Raw genomic sequence first — 20,498 nt, forward strand, 5'->3', positions numbered from 1 at the left:
CTGTCCAAGCAGGAGATTTCATCCTGGCTGTCACTCACCTTTGCCTTTTCATTCTCTCTCCCCTTCCTTGGGAGCTTCCAAGGTACTCTGGATTAGGAGCTCTCAAAAATTCCCAAAGCTGGTGGTTGGCTCTCCTTTCATCGGAGATCCCGTCAGAGGCCTGTTTTTAATTTTAGTATATGTGCTGCCGAAGCGAGCGCTGGAGGCCTATTTTCAGATTCAAACTCCTAGCACAGTAAGTGCCACCGAGAAAGCCTGTGGTTTTCATCTCTCCTCTCTCTGCGATTCTTCCAGAGGGGCAGGATAGTGTCATCACTCTTAAGATCACTGGCTCTTATGGTTTGGCTTTTTACTTGCTGTGTGACCTTGGACAAATTACATAACCTCCCTGAGCCTGAGCCTGCTGGCTGTAAAATGGAAAGCATAATAATGTATCAAGCTGTTGGCAGAGAACAGACTTGTGCGCACAGTGGGGGAAGGGGAAGCTGGGACAAATTGAGAGGGTAGCATGGAAACACATACATTACCATATATAAAATAGATCACCAGTGGGAACTCGCTGTATGACTCAGGGAGCTCAAACCGGTGCTCCGTGACAACCTAGAGGGGTGGGATGGGATGGGAGGCAGGTTCAAGAGAGGGGACATCTGTAAGCCTATGACTGACCCATGTTGATATGGCAGAAACCAACACAATATTATAAAGCAATTGTCCTCCAATTAAAAATAAAAAAATAATAATACAGGGTTATGGGGACTTCCCTAGTGGTCCAGGCTTAAGAATTTACCTGCCAGTGCAAGGGACACAGGTTTGATCCCTGACGTGGGAAGATTCCACGTGCTGCGAGGCAACAGAGCCTGTGCCACAACTACTGAGCCCACGTGCTGCAACTGCTGAAGCTCATGCACCCTGGAGCCTGCGCTCTGCAACAAAAGAAGGCACCGCACTGCGAAGCCTGTGCGTCACAGCTCGAGAGTCGCCCCCACTCACTGCAACTAGAATAAGACTGTGTGCAGCAGCAGAGGCCCAGCACAGCCAGAAATAAACACATATTTTTTACAAAACCTAACTGGAAAAACAAATAGTATATAGGGTGTTGTCGGGACTTAGAAAGAATAATGCATGTAAGATGTGTAGCACAGCTCCTGGCAGACTAAGAGCTTGATAAACAGCTACTGACCATACGCCGTATGCTATGCCTGGAATCATCCCCCACCCATCCTTGCTGTCCCAGCCTCTCCAGGATGAGGTCAGGAGCTTTTAGGGCCAGAATGGCACCCCATGCTCCCCACTTAACATTCACCTCCACCCCTAGCCAGTCTCCTCTTTCCTTTGGATCAGCTTTCATCGTGGGTTCTGGCCAAAGGGATCATAATCTCCTTGCTTTTGTCTGCAATCTCAAAGCCCCTACCAATCCACGGTTTGGAAACACAATGGGATTGGGGCTCCAGAGAGGCAGCCGGGGAGCAGCAGCCTGATGATTCTGAGGGAACTGGGGATTTGGGCGCCGCCAAGCCAGTGAGACTCTGCAAAGGCATGAATTGGGGTCCAAGCACACAAACCATACCCTCCTTGGAGGAAACTGAGGAAAGGAATCAAGCCAGCCCTGAACCGGCTGAGGGAATCTTGACATTTCCAAAGGAGACTCATCAGTGAGTTTTCCCATAAGGCACTGAAAGGAGGGGCCTGGATCCCACAGCTTCCGTAATAGGCCCCTAGAACTGCCTTCCCACCAAGACTGCCCCCAGGGGAAAAGACAGAGGCCCCTCAAAGGACATGAGCGTACTGTCAGAAGAGAGATCTTGGACAAAGCCAAAAAATGCCCACTAGCTGTTATACGTAGAATCAGGATCTAGATAATTTCCCACAAAATCAGAACAACTGGTTAGATCTAACAAGATAAGATAAGCAACAAACAAATGTAGAATCCTCTAGTGAGGATCAAAACATTAACTGCAGGGATTTCCCTGGTGGTCCAGTGGTTAAGACTGTGCACTTCTACTGCAGGGGGCACAGGTTCCATCCCTGGGTGGACAGCTAAGATCCCACATGCCATGGGATATGTCCAAGAGAAGAAAAAAGAAACCAGTTGCACACAGTGAGATGGGGAAGACCTGGTCAATATTGAGAATAAAGTGATGTGGCTGCCAGAAACATTACTTCAGCATATTAATTGGTGGGGTCATATTAATAGAGGAGTAGACTCTAGGAAAGGGGAGGTGAACATTCAGTTTTATTCTCTCAGTTCCAAGAGTCATTCTTTAAAGAGAATATTGTTGACCTGGTAAGAAGCAAACAGAGGAGAGATGTCACCATGGTGAGATCTCAGAACCTTGTCTTTCAAGGGAAGGCTAGAGAACTGGAAGGGTTTGGCCTGGAAGAAGAAAATCCTAGAGAAATAACAGATGACTTTACAATCCTGAAGGGGTTCCCACAAGAAAAAATAGTAAAGCTGGTCAGATGATATGGTAAAATGGGAGAAGCCTGAACTCTCCCCCAGAGTCAGAAAAGCTAGATTCAGGCTCCGCCATTTACCAGCTACTAGAGACTGACCGGAGAAGGCAATGGCACCCCACTCCAGTGTTCTTGCCTGGAGAATCCCAGGGACAGAGGAGCCTAGTGGGCTGCCGTCTATGGGGTCGCACAGAGTCGGACATGACTGACTCGACTTAGCAGCAGCAGCAGCAGCAGAGACTGACCACTCTTCACACTACAGCATGTCAGACACATCTAAGGGCTGAGTGTTGGTTTTCTGTGAGAGCTAAAGATAGGAAAACACTGGCAGATACTTCAGCTCAACCCTAGGAAGGATTTTCTTTCTTTCTTTTTAAAATGATATTATCATTCTTACCTCTGATTACAAAAGAAATACATGGTTGTATAAAACATTGGTAAACAGAAAAGCAAAATTAGATAAAAATTATATCAACCACTATCTGCATGAGTGCTCAGTCGCTCAGTCGTGTCCTAGTAACCCAGTTGGCACAGTGATAAAGAATCTGCCTGCCAATGCAGGAGATACAGGTTCAATTCCTGGGTTGGGAAGATCCTCTGGAGAAAGAAATGGCAACCCACTCCAGTGTTCTTGTCTGGGAAATCCCACGGACAGAGGAGCCTGGCGGGCCTCAGTCTATGGGGTTGCAAAGAGTTGGACATGACGGAGCACATACACACAACATCAATCACTATTTACCTTCTAATATTTAGGGATAGGATAGGTGGTGGACTGATTGATGGATATTAACAAAAATGGGATCATACAAATAATTATCTGAGAAATGAGAGTATCAGCATATAATAATATATATATTAGTATGTAAGGATGCTTATTGCAGTATTGCTTCTAGGGGAAAAAAAAAGCTGTTAATCACCTGATTACTCATCAGTAGGGGAATACTGGGGCTGTCTGACAAATTAACAGAACATCCACAGCATGCAAAACTGTACAGCTAATGAAAAGAAAGGGCCGAGCTAGTATGTGTTGCCTTCAAAATGTTTCCAACATATATCTGCTTAAAACAAAACAAGCTTATGGAACAATACGCATAGTATGATCCCATTTTTGTAGGAATGCATGCACATATATATTTTTATATGATGCAAAGAAAAGTATGATGTTAACAATGGGTACATCTCGGGGGGAGGGGGAGCAGAGCTGGAGAGACCAAAGATAAGACAGTTCCTGTATTCTTTGAACGTTTCTATGTTGCTTGAATTGGGACAATTTCAGCATATATTATAACTCGAATGACTGTGCTTTAAATAAATAAACAAGTCTACTCTCGACATGTCTCCATGCCATTAAAGATCCCACATCATATTTAATGACCACATGTATTCCTTCTATGGATTTTCCTTAATGTACTGAGCCTTATGGTGGCCATTGAATACATCAGGAACTGTCCAAAGAGGGGCCTGGAGCATTCTGACAGACCAACCTGAAAATGCGCAGAGACACTGACCTACCCATGCCTCGGGTAGAGATTATCTGATAGGCACACCAGTGCATGTGCACAAAGATGTCTGCACGGGAGTGCCGGTGCCTTGATATTCTTGCTAACAAATAGCTGGGAACAACCTACACGTCCGACTTCCCAAACTGGCTAAGTAAAAATGGCAGGCTGATCATATGCTGCAGTTCTCCATGCTGAATACAAGAAATGAGATGGCTCTGTAGAAATGTACATGCTGAATATGCCAGGATATATTGGGAAGTGAAGGAGAAGGCGAGTTACAGAACAATATGTACAGTATGATCTCATTTCTATTTAAAATGTGTATGTGGCTGTGCCTTCAAAAAGCTGAAGGATATACATCACGCCATAGGTAGGATTTACCTGTAGGAGGTCCCTAGTAAGTATGTATGTATTATAAGGATATCGATCTAGACTACAAAGGGAGTGAGCTCCCCATCACAGGAGGTATGCAAAAAGAGACTGCCCCGTTTTCAGGGATGCTGCGGAAGTGATTTTCACATCCCTCCGAGGTGACCTCGCTTCCCTTCTTAGCCCTGAGACTCTCTCAGAGAGGGGAGGTTAGGACTGGGAGAAGAATCCACCCTTAAGGGGAAAGGGTTAAGCTGGGACGGCACTCCTGTGGGCGGGCTCCCCGATCGGCAGCGCCGGGCTCTGTTAGCCAAGTCTGAGCATCTCGGAGGATGCGGCGTGGAGAGCAGCTTCAGGGACGCGCGCAAGGTGAACGCGGGGGCTGCCAGCTTGGCGCCCAGGTGAGGAGTGGACTAGGGAGGGGAGAGTGGAGGGGCCCCGGCAGGGAGCATGGCCTGCAGCCCCGCTCTCAGGTGCGAGCGGCAGGGTCTGCACTAGCGCCTACCCCCACCCAGGACACTGCGGGAAGGCGCGGAGCCAGAGGAGAGGAGATGGAGAAAAAGGAGAGGTAACCCGAGATGGACCGGCTCCTGAGGCTGCCCTGCGGCGGCCCGCACCCTCCCCCCAGGACGGCCTCTCCCCAGTCCCTGAGGTAGGGAGAACACCCTCCCCACTAAAAAAAAATCTCTTCAGCAGCTGGAACCCAAAGCTGGGCAGCCCCCTGCTCATCCGGAGATGACTACATCTCTTGGATCGGGGGTGGTGAGCAGATGGCATATGTTTATCCTTGAAGGCCCAACTCTACTGCCTCCTCCTCTGCAAATCTTCTCGGACCCCCTGTGTAAACTGAGTCAGTGCGGGTTTCACAGCCCCTACTATAGCCATTGGCAGCCTGTGTGACCTTGGCTGAGTTGCTCAGCCTCTCTGAACCTTGCTTTTTCCCCTATGAAATGGATATACCCACACCTGCTTGTGTCGGGAGAGGTGGATGAAATCGAGGACATTCAGCTAAGCTTAGCACAGGAACCTAAGTGGGGACGAGCTTGACAAAGGAGAACTGTGATTCACCAGCGCCTGTGTCCGTGGCCTTCCAGTTCTTCCACCTCAGGTCAACCCCACTCTGGACACTGGAACTGAGCCTTCTCTTCGGGTCCCCAGCACCTAGCCTGGGCCAGGTTTGAGAAATGAACTAACGAGGCGGAGCCTAAACTCAGTTTGGGGGATGGGTTTAAGGGGTCTTTGATTCCCCCTAAAATTACCCACAAGCTTTGGTGAACTTGGACATTTCCCCGGGGAGGCCACCTGGCATTTTCTTCAGCTTCTCAAGGTGTCTGCGAGCCACCAAGGATTAGGAACCTGGGAGCTTTGAGCACAACTGGTCCCCAGAGAGAAATCGAACAGGGTCTCTGCCCTTAAACTCACCCAGGCACTGGCTCTCACAGCCGCTGTCCCCCTCCGCTGGCTGTGGGGTCCCGTCCTGCCTCCCGCCTACATTAGGGACTCTCAGGAAGGGGAACTGTAAGGGAATATACTTGGTTGAGGCATATGCAGTGACTGGAGACAAGAAATAAAAGACACAGCCCTTGAGAAGCCCCAGGCGGGTGGGGGAGACAGGAGATTACTATGCTGTGTGACCGGTGTGACGGAAGGGGTGGAGAAGGTGTCAGGGAAAGAAATACTCAAGCTGAAACAAGCCACCGTCAAAGCCTACCTGGATTTCTGCAACGGCCTCTCTCCCCCTTTTAAAACACTTCTCAGATCTCCCTTGTAACTTCTATGCTTGTCATCTCCCTTGGCTTCCTGGGTGGGACACTGAGAAAAAAATCCAGGTGCCTTTTTGTGGCTTTTGAGAAAGCCCTGCCTCCCTGATTTCATCTCCCTCTGCTCCTTTCTCCTGCGTCTGCTGTGCTCCTTCTGCCTGCCGAAGGGCCTTTGCACTTTGTTTCCTCCAGCAAATGCTTTTCCTGGATATCATCTAATGGATGACTCCTTCTTCCCATTCTGTATTTAGCTCAAATGTCACCTGAGTGGCCTTTCTTGCACGCCTGTGTAAAGTCGTCCCCCATTCTTCTGTTTCTTACCCCTGTATTATGTTCTCCATAGCCCATCTTATTTAAAAGTAGTCATTGTCTGTCTTTTACCCAGAACACCAGCTCCAGAGGGCAGAGATCTTGCCAGTCTTGTTCACTGCTTTATCCCCCAGGCTTGGCACACAGTACGTGCTCCAATTATTTGTTGACATGGTTAGAGGGTTGGTGAGAAAGAAAGCTTTCTGGGCAAAAGGAAAAGCCAGAGGGCTCTAATGCTTATTCAGCTCCATTTATGGGCCTGGCCCATCACGTGTTTTGTTATGTCTTATAAGAGGCCCTTGGAGTTGGGTACTATTATTATACCCGTTTTACGGATGGGAAAACCATGATGCGGAGGGGAAAAGTCAGTCACCCAGAAACTAGTGAAGCTGGGATTCAAACCCAGGTCCCTCTTCAAAGGCAGGGGCATATTCCTCTCCCTCTCCACTTCTGTAATTTTTGAGCTGGGCCTTCAAGAATAGGATTTTAAATATATTTATATATAAAGGATTTCAGCAAGGAGAAGGGAGACGGCATTCCAGCCTGAGGGAAGAGCAGTATCGAAGGCGTGGAGTGTCAGGCAGTTCTGTGGGTGCTGAGGGATAGGTGAGCAGCCTGGTGTGGCCTTGGGAGGCCAGGAGAGGACCTTATATTCTCTCCTGAGGGTGATGCGGAACCACTGAAGGTTCTGAATTATGGCAAGTGGCATGACCAGAGAGGTAGTGTTAAAAGGACTCTGGGTAGCATGCAGAGGCTGAACAGGAAGGAACCGGTAGAGAGGAAGCTGCTTCTTTCTTTCCCACCAGCCCCCAGGGGGTAGCCATTGGAGACCCCCCTCATGTGCCATCCCCCTCTCCTTCTTTCAGGCTCATCCGGTGAGGACGGGAAGCGGAGGGCTCGAGGCCCAGGCATCAGCGTGGAGCATGGCCCCCAGCCCCTGGGGCTGTGTGCATGGCCTCCTGCTGCTGTTGCCCTTGCTGTCCCTGGGGGCCAGCCCTGCCCTGGGCCGGGGCCTTCCCAGACCCCTTGAGGACTCAGAACCACACTTGGCCCCTGGAGCCCAAGGCAAGGGCCCTCTTGACACGGAGCGTCAGGCCTTCGACTTCTTCTGGGAGAACCCCCGAGACGAGAGCCCCTGGAATGCCAGTGTCCCCCAGGTCCCTGCTGAGGAGATGCCAGAGAGGCCTGAAGACGCCCTTGGCCCAGCCCTGCATGGACCTAAAGCGGCCCACGGGGCTCAGAAAGGAGGACTCCCGGTGACCGACGACCTCCAGATGGCTCGAGGGCCAATTTCTCAGGGCTGGACAGGACCTCCTGACTCACAGGAGCCTATGGAGCAAGAAGCACCAGTCCCCTATCCAGTGGGGGCACCCCACCTTCCTTTCTTCCCCACGACTCCCAGACTCCACCTCGGGCTAGCCACTGTTCCTCCCACGTCAGGGGGACCTGGAGGCCGAGTGGGACAGCTGCCGCCTAGTGATGAGGGTCTGTTGGCCAAAGGCAAGACCAGGGTCTCGGAGACATTTCCCGAGGACCACAAGGGCCCTTCCCCAACTCTTGTGCCCCACCCGGGTATTGTGGCGAGGCCGGGGATGGAAGAACAGGGTGGGGGTGAGGAGGACTTCCAGGAGGCAGCTCAAGGCCCCCTCTCCACCCAGCAGGGTCCAGCAGCCCCTGATACTGGCTCAGTGTCACCAGCTGAGGGGGCATCCTCTCAGGAGCCTGAGTCCCAACCAGACCTGGCACTGGCCAGAAGCCTTCCTCCTGCTGAGGAGCAGCCCATGGAGCTGCCCAAGACGGCTGGAGCTGGGGAGGCCTGGGAAGTCAGTTCTTCAAGTCCCTCCCCCAAAGAGGCTCACCTCCCTGATGTCAGGGGCTCACCAGGACCCCAGCCGTCATATCTCCCAGCCTCAGAGACTTCTGATGGGCAGCCCAAGCCAGGTGGGTATCAAAGTGAGGGTGCTGATCAGGGCTGGGAGGGGCAGTGTTCCAGGGCGGCTGGATGTCCCCGTTTCTGTGTGACCTCTGCTCCCTCTGGGTCCCATTTACCTCATTCTGGCAAATGAGGGTGATATGCCTCTCTCCTGGAAGATTAGATTTGGGGGAACGCTAGAGGGTCAGGCAAAGTCATGACTGCTTTTTTTATTTCAGAGTTGGCAGCAATGAATGGAGCAGATCCCATCTCCCCTCAGCGGGTGAGAGGTGCAGTGGAGGCCCCAGGTACCCCCAAGTCCCTCATCCCTGGCCCCTTGGACCTTGGCCCAACTGCAAACCGAACAGAGAGCCCTGTGGGATCCCTGAAGCCAGGTGAGGGCATGGCTGGGGGGTTGGCGAGAGCGGGTACTCTGGAATAAAAGAACCTGTGTGAAGCATATAGGGGAGGGGTGGGGAATGAATGGGGATGAATGCCTCCTTAAAGGAACTGACCAACAACTTCAAACAACTTAGGATAATAAACTACTACTCACTGGGTACTCTGGGAGAAGTCATTTGCACTCTGGGGACTAGAAAAGTCTTAAATTAACATGGGTTTATTTAGTGCAAGAGATTCTCCAACTCCCACAATTCACTGGAGGAGCTTTGAAAAAATTCCAAAGCACAGGCTCCAGCAAGAGGAATTCTGATTGAGTTGATCTCCAGGTGATTCTAATATGCAGCCCCTAACGAGAACTGCTGATATCTCAATAAAAATGGCAGGACACATCCATTTAACCCTTAGTGGGTGTTGGGGACTATGCTAAACGTTTAATCCTCACCGCAACCCAAGGAGGGGGTTGCTGTTACCATCCCCATTTTACAGATGTGCTTGGCAAAGTTACATAACTTGTTCACCACACTGGAGCATGATGGGAAATCAAAAGCACTTTTCAAAGGGCTATTTTAATATTGTTATTATTGCAGATGAAGCCGAGGAGTGGCCCGGGCGCCCCCAAAGCCATCCCCCAGCACCCCCTGTCCAGGCCCCCTCGACGTCTCGCCGGGGCCTCATTCGGGTCACCACGCAGCGCGCCCTGGGCCAGCCACCCCCTCCGGAGCCCTCAGCCAGCTCCATGGCATCAGTCCCTGCCTCCAGCCCCCCTACCAACGCCACGGCACCCCCTCTGCGCTGGGGTCCCCTGCGACGGGTGCTGAGCTTTTCCTGGGAGCTGCACGTTTACGGGGTGGGGGTGCTCTTCCTATTGCCCGCGTTGTTGGCACTGGCCTCGCTGGCAGCCGCCCCTGCTGGGCCCCGGCTGGCACTGGTAGCGGCGGTGCTGGTGCTGGTAGCGGGGGGGCTGCGATCCGCCTACATGCTCACCGACCCGTATGGCTCGCAGGCACGGCTGGGTTTACGCGCCGGCCTCGTGCTCTACAACCTGCCCTTCCCCTTGCTACTCACCGCGTTGGCAGCCCTGACCTTGCTGGGCCTGGGCGCTGGGCTGCCACAGCAGCTGCAGAACCCACTCCTCCTGGGAGCATTGGCGTTGACGCACGGCTTGGGGCTGCTCACCACAGACCTGCTGTCGGTGAGGCCTGCGCTCAACCTTCTGGCCCAGGGCTTATCGTGCGCCTGGGGCGCAGCCGTGGCTCTGGGCACTCTCTGTCTGTGCCGTCGCCGCCTGTTGGACGGGCCGAGAGGCTGGGATGCCAGCCCGGGCCCTAGGCTGCTGGCCGTGGCCGGCGCGCTGGGGCTGCTGGCCAGCGGCTTGCAGCTGGCGGCGGCGCTCTGGCTGTACCCGGGCCCGGGCCGGGTGGGCCGCTTCTCGTGGGCTTGGTGGGGCGTGCACTTCTGGCTGCGCCTGCTGGAGCTGACATGGGCACTCACCCTGGCGCTGGCCGCTCTGGCCGCCGCGCGGCCCAGGCCGCCCACAGAGCACGCTTGCTGGGCTAAGCTGCTGCGCCTGGCGTGCCCAACGCCCTCTAGCAAGAGCGAGGTGCCGGAGCGGCCCAACAACTGCTATGCGGGGCCCAGTGGCGTCAGCGCGGGTACCCTAGACATCAGCAAGAGCCTTATCCGCAATCCAGCGGAGGGTGGGCCTCCAGCCACGCCCAGCTCCGGCGCCTGGGGTTCGGCTACGTCGCTGAGCCGCGGTCCCCAGGGTGGCCCCGGACTGTCCCGCAGCAGCGTGGGGCCGGCGCCGTCAATAAGCGAGCTGGACCTGCGGCCGCCATCACCCATCAACCTGAGCCGCAGCATCGATGCCGCGCTCTTCCGAGAGCACTTGGTCCAAGACAGCGTCTTCCGACGCTGCGGCCTCCGCTGCCTGGCCTCCCCGCCGCCCGGGGGCGCGCTGCGGTCGCGCCGGGGCAGCCACCCCGACGCCGAGCTCGACGGCTTGGGCTCTTCGCTCCTCCGAGGCCGCTGCCGGTCGCTCAGCGATGTGCGCGTGCGCGGCCCGGTCCCGCCACACGTGGTGGAAGAAGCTGACGCGGCGGCTTCCGGCAGCTCCGTGGACAGCTTCTCCCGGGGCTCGCTCAAGATTAGCTGGAACCCGTGGCGCCACGGGCTGTCGTCGGTGGACAGTCTGCCCCTGGATGAGCTGCCCAGCACAGTGCAGCTACTGTCTACACCAGCTCCTGCCCCGGCTCCCGCATGGTCTGGGGAGCCCCAGAATGGGGTCCAGCCTCGCTGCAAGACTGGAGACTCGCGCAGCGCCTCCAGTGACACCATCGAGCTCTGAGGGGTCCAGAAACTCAGGACCAGGGCCCCGAGCGCAGACCTTCTGGGACTTTGAGCATTTGAAAGACATTCCAGGAGTATTCCTGGGCCTCCAACTGAATGCAACCTCCGGAGACAGCCAGACATGAACCCACCCCCAGCCCAGGATTTTTGTTTTTTAAAATATCTCTATTTTTTTCAGCGGGTATTTTGCACAAAGGCCGAGACTTATACGGAATACAGGGTGGACATGCACGGATTTGAGAATGGGGAACAGGATGCAGGTGCCCGAAACATCCCCTCCAGATTCCCCAGGGTGGAGATGAGTCTTGCTTGTCCAGACTGTCCTCTTTGTGCCAAAGAAATAAACCTTAGGACTTGGCTCATGCCTCCTTCTGCCCTTGCCAGGATACTGTTTAGAGGAGATGGCCCCCTTCACCCACCCACCTAGTGATTCCAAGTCCTGTGTGTACTGTGGAAGGGAGGAATTCCAAAGGGCACTCAACCCTCCGAGGCTGGTTTTTTTGGTCTGCACCGGGTCTTCCTTGCTGTGTGTGGGTTTTCTCTAGTCTTGGCCAGTGGCCAGGGAGGGCTACTTTGGTTGTGGAGCATGGGCCCAAGGTCATGAGGGCTTCCGTAGTTGTGGCGAATGGGCTTAGTTGCCCGTTGGCACATGGAATCTTCCTGGACCAGGGATCGAGCCTGTGTCCCCTGCACTGGCAGGCAGATTCTTAACCACTCAACCACCAGGGAAGTCCTCTTGGAGGCTTTAAAAATAATGGCTACCAATGTTTCATGGAATATCTATCTGCTGTACACTTTTCAGCTCTTTGTATCACCTTAATTCTCACATTAAGCCTGGATGGGAAGCATTATTATGCCCATTTTATAGAAGAGTCATTTTTTAGAGAAGAGTCATTTGTCAGGGTCCTTTGGCAAATGATAGGCAGTACTGAACTAAGAAAGTTCCATTCCTAAGCTTGGTTCCGCCATCCCCCTTCTCTTAACATATTTCAGGGCCAAGGCTCTCCTTTGCATTCCCTCTACTCCTCCCATCAAGAGAGCCCTCAGTTTCCCAGGGCTTTAGGGAACTTCCCCAAGGGTGGAGGGCTCTCAGTAGCTTAAGCCAACCCACAGCAGGTGGGAACAGGTAGGAAGACAAGATTCTCCATTTTCTAAGACCTTTCTTTATTTCCTGAGATGAATAAATAAATCAGTGGCTGAGGGGCAGGGGGTGAGTACAGAACAGGAACTGGCAGCATGCAGCTGGCAGGAGGGGGCTGTGAAGGGCCTACCCCTGCAGGGACACCTTCCCCCAGCCTCACCCTGGGCAAGGGCCAAAGCTCACCAGCAGCCACAACGAGGAGACACTGTTTAAAAAAAATTCACACATTGTGAAGCTGGCCCAGTGCCCCAAAGTCAAGATCTCAAGGCACCTACCCTTGGGGCTACTTTTTCACTCCAGGGGCCTGGTGTCTGGGCTGCTCTATAAAGTGCGGAGTGGGTGCTTACCCCACTCTCAAAAATAAAGCAAGTGCCTCAAGTGTCCAGATGGGAGAGTCCCGACCTCAGGGGCAGCCTGGGCGGGAGGAGATGATACAGGTGTGGCAGCGATTATCTGCCCTTGATGAAGCCCTCCAGCACACGGTCACTGCGCTCTGACAACCAATAGCCAGTCATGGCTGCCACAGCTCCAATGAAGATGGCGGTAAAGACCAAGTCACCCTTGGCGGCCAGTGTGGCCAGTGCGCAGATGATGACACCGAAGAACATCTGCTGCAGCACCACCAGCTCGTCCTCCGTCATCTCCGAGAAGAAGCCCGCTGACTCTGAGCAAGAGAAGCGCCTGTCACCATTTTCTCTTTCTGGAGCCTCCTACACACCTGATCATCGCTGCCACAAACATGCCCGCTGGGCACACCAGCACACAGCGTCATTCACCGCTGAGAACAACTCCCAGATGGGCAGTTATTATCCATGTTTCACTAAATGGAAAACTGGGGTGCCGAGAGGTTTGCCCAAGGCCATGAGACTGTCATGTCAGAGCATGTGTACAAGCCCGGCTCCAGAGTCAGAGCACCTGGATTTGACATCCAGCTCTGCCACCTGCTTACCATGGGGCCCTGGGCGAGCTGTTTCATCTGTGTCCCTGTTTCCACTATGCAGAGTGGAGATGAGAATAAGATCCATCACATCCTATTTTAGGGGTGAAATCAGTCAATATGTACAACATGCCTGGAACAGCATGTGACATGCAGTTTGAAACCATGGAAGTGGTCACTATCACCATCATTGTGATTGTCCTTCGTCTCATCACACCCACAGCCTACAACAGCCCTCAGCAGCAGGGCAAGGACAGATGGGGAAAGAGGCTTGGAAAGGCAGAATGATTTGACACCAAGTCAGATTTCCTTTCTACCCTGGGAAGGGTGAGGCCACCGAAAGCCAGCCTGGGAGGTGGGGTTCTTGTGCCAGGGCAGCCTCGTGAAGGGGTGGGGAAGGGAAGGTCTGCAGCTGCCCAGACGAGGGGCTTGCTGGCCCTCCCCCTGTATTGAGGAACTCCCCTCCCCAGGTTCCTGGGGCTCACCTGGGATCTGCTCCTTCACACAGATGCCCTCCATCTGTTTGTAGCCATCAGCACAGATGCAGCGGTAACTGCCCTCGGTGTTCTCACATTGTTGGTTCTCCCCCGGACACACCGCCGTCTCACACTCGTCCACATCTTGAGGGAGGGCAAGGAGGGCTCAGAGCCCTGACCGCCAGGGTCCCATCTCACTCACATCCTGACACCCCTCTGCCCTGGCTCAGACAACATTCCGCCCTTCCTTCCCACACCCCGTCCACAGTCCAGCCCCTGTCAATTCGTGGTGGGCGAGGCCCTCCTGGGTGGCAGGACACTCACCGAGACACTTGGAGCCCACCTGCTGGTAGCCAGGGCTACACTTCTTACAGCGGCCGGGTCCCGCCCCCATGCAGCCCAGGCAGGCCTTGGCACAGTCTGGAGCAGGAAGAGAGATGGGGGCGAGCTGCCCGTAGGCCTGGGAGAGCCCTGCTCCAGAAGGGACCTAGGGTGGAGGGGTTGGGGCACCTGGCAAGGTGGCAGTTTGTGGGGAAAGGCGTGGAGCAGCTCCCCCAACCCTCCCCATAGCTGTCCCCAGAAGACAGGAGCAGACACTCACCCCGGCACTCGTAGGAGCCCTCCGTGTTCACACAAAACTGGTCAGCTCCACAGCTGGCTCGCTCCGTGCCGCATTCATCAATGTCTGCGAAGAGGCCGGCAGGGTGGGGACTTCAATCCCCATTTCACTCACAGGGAAGCTGAGGCCATGGTTGTTGGGAAAGGACTTGCCCAGGCTCAAAGAGTGTGGCTGAGACAGCAGGCTGTCCGCCGCCACAGATACAGGGGTGCAGCTGGACTCCGCCTGGCCAACTGGAGACTACTGGTTTTCAACTTTGCAGCTAACTGTGGCCTTGACACTGAGTTTTGGCCAACGGGATGCAGACAAAAGTGACGTGCTGCACTTTTCGCTTAAAACAATGGACTTAGATCCTCTGTGCCCCTTCTTCTCTACCTCACCTCCTCAGTGCCAGATGGTGAAACAAAGAGATGCCCATGACTGCACAGTATGACAGAAGGAATCCAGGCCCTAATGACCGTGATAAGCAGAGCTTTTCTGCTAGCCTGGATCACCGGCTTCAACACTGATATGACATGAAAATAAACCTCTATATTCACTAAGCCACAGTCTTTGGGGATCTTTCTGTTACAGCGGCTTAGCCTTTACCCTCGTCTATCTAAATGACTAGACAGGGACCAAACTAAGTCTCGAACACAGGTTTCCTGACCCCAAGTTTATCCTCATTCCCCTGGCTAACCCTTCTCCAATCTTCAAGACCAGACCCAAGTGACACCTCCTCCAAGAGGCCTTTCCTGATTCCCCACCACCAAACTGGATGAGACACATTTCCCGCTATACAACAATCAGTCTGTACTGAAAGTGCCTGGTTACTTTCCCACTTTTGCAGGTTGGTATTTCTCTATGAAGATGCAGACTGCACTGGTCGAGCCTAGAGATATGTATGTCGGTCGGTCACCAAGCCCGAGACCTTGCCTGCCCTCCTAGACAGGGTGCCACTCACCTACACACTTAAGGTGATGCAGGGCCCAGCCCTTCTTGCACTGTAGACAATGTGATTCCTCAGGTCCTGAGCAGCGTGCACAGGGGCCAAAGCAAGCTGGGCAGAACGGAGGAAGTATGAGGGTGGGCAGGCAGGTATCCCACACACCCCTGCCCGGCCCCGCGCCTCTGGGCTACCTACCCGAACATACCAGATGGCTGGCGTTGCGCTCCGCTTCAAAGTAGCCGAGGCCGCACTGGCCACAGGCCTCACCCCCGTAGCCAGCTTGGCAGTCACAGTGCCCGCTGCCCCCTCGAGTCCCTTCCCCTTCACAATGGCCGTAGCCACCGCAGGGCCGCTCCGCACCCCCAGGACAGGCTGTGGGCAGACACCGAACCAGGTGGGGTCATAAATACAACTTTGTATGTAGAGAGTATTTTCTCCCATGTCAGTAAACATTTTTGGAGAAGAAACCATTTTAACAATGCCATAATATTCTGTCATAAAACTTTATGAAATTTATCTAACCATTCCTTTGTGGAATGGTTAGGTTATTTACAAATCTTTTCTTTTAGGAAGACTGAATTGACCATCTTTGTTGCTAACTCTTTATATGTGCAACTGCAAGAGAGATTTTTCAAAAGGGGCTGGGAGTGAGTTCAGCTCCTGTCTCAAGACTTCGTGGAAAAAAAACTGCTGACAGCAGGGGCTTCAAGGCAACACCTGCCTGTCCCTAAGAAGGTCATACCTTAGTCCCTTAGTCCAGGCATGGGAAAGGTGGGGCTGGGGGCGGGGGGCAGATTTCTCAAATACATGATAGAAACCATGGTCCCATCTGACTCAGTCTAGCCCCATATCTCTTTTCAGAGTCATTCCCCATTGATTTGCTCATCTCACCAACCAGCTCTGTGAGGTAGGTGAGAACCAAGGTCCAGAGAAGTAATCTGAGGAGCCCAAGCTCACAAAGCCAGCCAGGGGCAGGGCCACAACTGGACCCCTGGCCCCAGCAGTTCCCTTCCAGCCCCCAAGAAGACCTGGAAAAACTCACGAAGGCAGGAGGGCCCGAAGGTGCCTGAGGGGCAGCAGAGCTTCAGGGAATCTGAGCAGAGCCACTGGAAGAGGTCAGGGGCTTCCTGCTGCCTGAGGAGGGGGACAGTGCGGGGGCTGAGACAGAGTCAGAGGCGCCGCCCACCCCCCCTCCCCCAACCTCCCACAGCATCTGTGATACAGCCATTGTGGGCACAGGACCCATAAGGCCGCCCTCTTCTTGACTGGCAGAGTTGCAGACTGCAGCTCAGAGTGGGAGCCTGGGTTCCCCAAAAGTCCTTGGCACACCTGGGTTTGGAGGAAGGAGCCAAAGGAGGACATAGCCGCTAGCTCGCCACCCCCTGCATTACCAGCCGGGCCTGGCCTGAGCCCCGCCCAGGAAGGCCCCTCTCACTCACTTGTGAAACCACCAGCTCTCCACCAGCTCCTCACTCAGCTCCAGCAGGCGGTGGCACTCGAAATCCGACTTGCTGCACACACCCTCAAGCACCTCTACCAGGCGGGTCTCACTGACGGGACAGGGACGGGTGGTAGGAACACACTCCAGCCCACCTACTACCCTCTTATAATCCCTTCCCCCACCTGGTGCCAGACAATGTCAAAGGCCACAGGCCAAGGGGTGCTAGTTTTGGGAGTCAGACAGATCTGGGTTCCAATCTAGTGGTGTGACCTTGGGCAGGTCATTTAACCTCTCCTGAACATGTTTTCTTATCTGTAAAATGGGACAATGGCTCCCCTGTAGGTTTGCTGGAAGACAGCTCAGTCCCTGCATCTGCACAACAGAATATAATAGCCTTGCTCGGTAGATGTAGTTAAAAACATATCATATAACAAGTGTTGGCAAGGATGTGGAGAAACTGGAACCCTCCTACATAGCAGGTGGGAATGAAAAATGGTGCAGCCACTGTGGAAACCATTCGGCAGTTTCTCCATAAGTTAAACATGGAATCACCATATGACTCAGTAATTCCACTCCTGGATACTTCGCCAAAAGAATGCAAAACAGGTGTTCAAACAAAAACTTGTACACAAAGGTTCACAGCAATACTATACACAGTAGCCAAAAGGTATAAACAACCCAAATGTCCATCAACTGATAAATGGATAAACAAATGTGGTCTATTAATGCAACAGAACATAACTAAGCCTTAAAAAGTAATAAAGTACTGATACTTGCTACAAAGTGGATGAACCCTGAAAACATTATGCTGAGTGCAAGAAGCCAGACATAAAAGGCCATATTGTATGATTCCAACAGAATCAGCAAATCCTCGGAGACAGATAGCAGATTAGTGGTTTCCAGCAGCTGGGGGAAGAGAGAATGATGCTCCATGGAGATGGAGTTTCTCTTCTGGGGGACGAAATTGTTTGGGAACTAGATGATGGTAATAGTTGCAAAACACTGAACATACTAAATATATATTTAATATACATTGGTATATCTAATGGTAAATTTTGTGTTATTCCATTTTACAACAATAAAAAAATTTTAATATATATGCAATACAAAAAATGTATTACATTATGCTTAAAGGGTCTTGCACAGTGCCTGGCATATGGGAGGTGGTGATTTAAAATAAAACCACAAAACAGGAACCATTATAGAGCTAGAATTGCCCTTAGGGTTACCTTGGTCAATCCCTTCATTCCCAAATGAGGAAAATGAGGCCCACTGAGGGAAAGGAAAATGACCAATGTTACAGAGTACCAAAACTTTTCTTTCTAGTGGTTTAATCACAGTTTAATCTTTACCACAATCATATAAAATTGGATTGACATTAATACTCCCAATTTACAGATAAGGAAATAGAGGATCAAAGGTGAAGTGACCTTCCCGAAGGTACAAAGGATCCCAACTGACAACATGGTCTAATTTCAAGCATGGCGATTCCTCTTCCCAATTGGACTCTGAAAAGCTAAAGTGTCTAGGACTCAGCCTCTCCTCTCAATATAATCTCATCTTGTTCCCTGGCTTTATACACTGACCATATGTTGATGACTATCAAATTCATGTTTCCAGCCCTATTTCTCCCCTGAACTCCTGACTCCTACATCTAACTCTATTTGACTATTTAATGGACGTTTCAGCCCAACATGTTCAATGAGAACACCTGATTCCATGCCTCCCCTAGACCCATTTATCTCATCTCAGAAAAGTCCCACTATTCACCCAGTTGCGCAGGCCCCAAACCTCTCACACTTCATGATGATTCCATCATCACGTTCTATCCTATCTGCAAAATAAACCCAGACTCTGACCCTTTCTCACCACATCCACCATTGCCAACATGCCTAGTCTATGACCTAGCCTCCCAACTGGTTTTCCTGTGTCCACGTGAGAGACCTTTTGTAGGTACAAATAAAACTGTTATACTTCCCAGCTTCAAAACTTCCAATGACTTCCTGATATACTCAGAACAAAATCTAAATGTCTTTTTGTGACTTTCCGGGCCCTCTGCCTTCATCTTCTGCCACTCTCCCTTCAGTTTACTCTAAATCCAACCACTTCTGAAATACATCAAGCTCAGTCCCGCTCTGTCCAAACCCTTTCCTGAACTGTTGCACAGTCTGCTTCTGCACCTCAGGTCTCTGTTCAAATGTCATACGCTGAATGCCATGTCTCCCACCAACCTGCAGTCCATCATGCTTTACCATTCTTCACCTGATATGACATTATTAATTTATTTGGGCTTCCCTGGTGGCTCAGTGGTAAAGAATCTGCTTGTTAATACAGGAGATGTGGATTTGATCCCTGAGTCGGAAAGATCCCGTGGAGAAGAAATGGCAACCAGCTCCAGTATTCTTGCCTGGGAAATCCCATGGGCAGAGGAGCCTGGCGGGCTACTGTCCACGGGCTTGCAAAAGGGTCAGACGTGACTTAGTGATTAAACAATAACAACTTATCTATTCACTGTCTCCTCTACTAGAATGTAAGCTCCCTGAAGGAGGGATTCTGATTGGCTTGTTTAGTGCTGTCCTATATTCAGCAACATTGGTTGAGTAAGTCCTCTCCACGTGTCTCTAGGCCTCTACCAGCACAGCAGAGACTGGGAATGTTAGGTATACAAACTCACCCCTCCAGCCTCTTTCTTACCTGTCTTTGTATTTGGACAACTTCTCTTCCTCCCAAGCAGTGTTTCCACCTCCAAAGTTGTCCCGGATGGTTCTCTCCAGGCCCTGGAAATGGAGAAAATTATTAATATTGCCTGGTACATCCTAGCACTTGTATTTCACAAACCAAGAAACTGAGGCAGAGAGGCAACCTGCCCAAGTCTATTCAAATAGCAAGTAACCAAGCTGGGACATGAGTTCATACAGGCTTGTATCCCAGAGCTCCCAACTCTCAACCACTGTGTTACAGTAGCTGGCCCCTCCCTCTTATACTGCTGATGCACCCACCTTGTTGAAGCTGTCAACCAGTCCCCGGCAGGTGTGACACGGATGGGGCTCAGTGTGGGGAGAAGATTGGGGAGGCACAGAAATTTGGACCCAGACCAGGCCTGGGAAGCCAAGGAAGAGGCTCAAACCACAGAGCATAGCTGGGGCTATGCCCCTTGAGGATCTTGGGGCCATCTTTTCCCAGGCTGGGGACCTGTAGACAAAGGATATGGGGAGGGTTCACTAGGGAAGCCAAGTGGGAAAGAAAAGGGTGGGATTTGCGGTGCTGCGGGTCTGGGGGCCCAGATCTGTGGTATAAGAAAACAAGGCTAGACTGGGTTAAGTCCGAGGGAGGGGAGACAGGGAAAGGAAGCTATTCTAAAGTTCCAGGATGGTAATAAGTTATCCTCGTCGCTGCTGGGGTAGATGGCCAGGATCCTCGGCAAGGAGGTAGGAGTCAGCCCATCGTTTTAGTGTCGGAATACGGTTCTAAAAGGCTGAATCAGCGGGATTATGGAGAACTGGTTAGATTCCTAATACTGCGGGAGAAGATTCTGGATGGACGGTCTTGGGGGGAGGAGTCCGGAACCCCCGTGTGGGGGCGGGGGGAGGAGCCTGGATCCGGATATGAAGAGGTCAGGTCCAGGGCCTTCAGACGGCAAAGGCATGGCCCACTAGCGGGCAAGGAAGGATCCAGATCCACATAGGCCGCGGAGGAGGAAGGGACAACCCACCCAGCCCGCGGTCGCCAGCAGCTGTCTTCCCAACACCGCGGCTGCGTAAAACGTGCACCCGCCGCCGACTCCGCAGCCGGGAGGGGAGGAACCCACGCCACAGCCAATGGCAGTGGGCCATGTGCCATTGCGTCACCCCATGCCAGCCAACCAGAGACGTCTCCGGACTGCACCTGTCCGGGAGTTA

General features: G+C 52.6%; 2 protein-coding genes across 3 annotated transcripts; one reads left to right on the plus strand and one right to left on the minus strand.

The window, feature by feature from the left end:
- The first annotated feature begins 4,368 nt into the window (after window positions 1–4,368).
- Window positions 4,369–11,415, plus strand: PRRT3 (proline rich transmembrane protein 3). Of its 2 annotated transcripts, none has more exons than XM_061396232.1 (4): window positions 4,369–4,726; window positions 7,261–8,335; window positions 8,546–8,701; window positions 9,296–11,415. In XM_061396232.1, the coding sequence occupies exons 1-4, from the start codon at window positions 4,658–4,660 to the stop codon at window positions 11,053–11,055; spliced, it is 3,060 nt and encodes a 1,019-aa protein (XP_061252216.1). In that variant the 5' UTR covers window positions 4,369–4,657; the 3' UTR covers window positions 11,056–11,415. The 2 variants fall into 2 exon arrangements, with proteins under 2 accessions (XP_061252216.1, XP_061252217.1); XM_061396233.1 differs by lacking the exon at window positions 4,369–4,726 and adding an exon at window positions 4,737–4,977.
- Window positions 11,416–12,197: 782 nt separating this feature from the next.
- On the minus strand, window positions 12,198–20,416 carry CRELD1 (cysteine rich with EGF like domains 1). Its single transcript, XM_061396252.1, has 11 exons — window positions 20,312–20,416; window positions 19,599–19,791; window positions 19,294–19,376; window positions 16,598–16,708; window positions 16,201–16,292; window positions 15,354–15,530; window positions 15,174–15,269; window positions 14,213–14,296; window positions 13,936–14,031; window positions 13,621–13,755; window positions 12,198–12,862 (listed from the first exon to the last, which is right to left on the minus strand). Exons 2-11 carry the CDS (start codon window positions 19,770–19,772, stop codon window positions 12,648–12,650), a joined length of 1,263 nt encoding a protein of 420 aa, XP_061252236.1. The 5' UTR covers window positions 19,773–19,791; window positions 20,312–20,416; the 3' UTR covers window positions 12,198–12,647.
- Window positions 20,417–20,498: the final 82 nt, after the last annotated feature.

This window comes from Bos javanicus, chromosome 22, assembly GCF_032452875.1.
Source record: "Bos javanicus breed banteng chromosome 22, ARS-OSU_banteng_1.0, whole genome shotgun sequence".
NCBI lineage: Eukaryota > Metazoa > Chordata > Mammalia > Artiodactyla > Bovidae > Bos > Bos javanicus.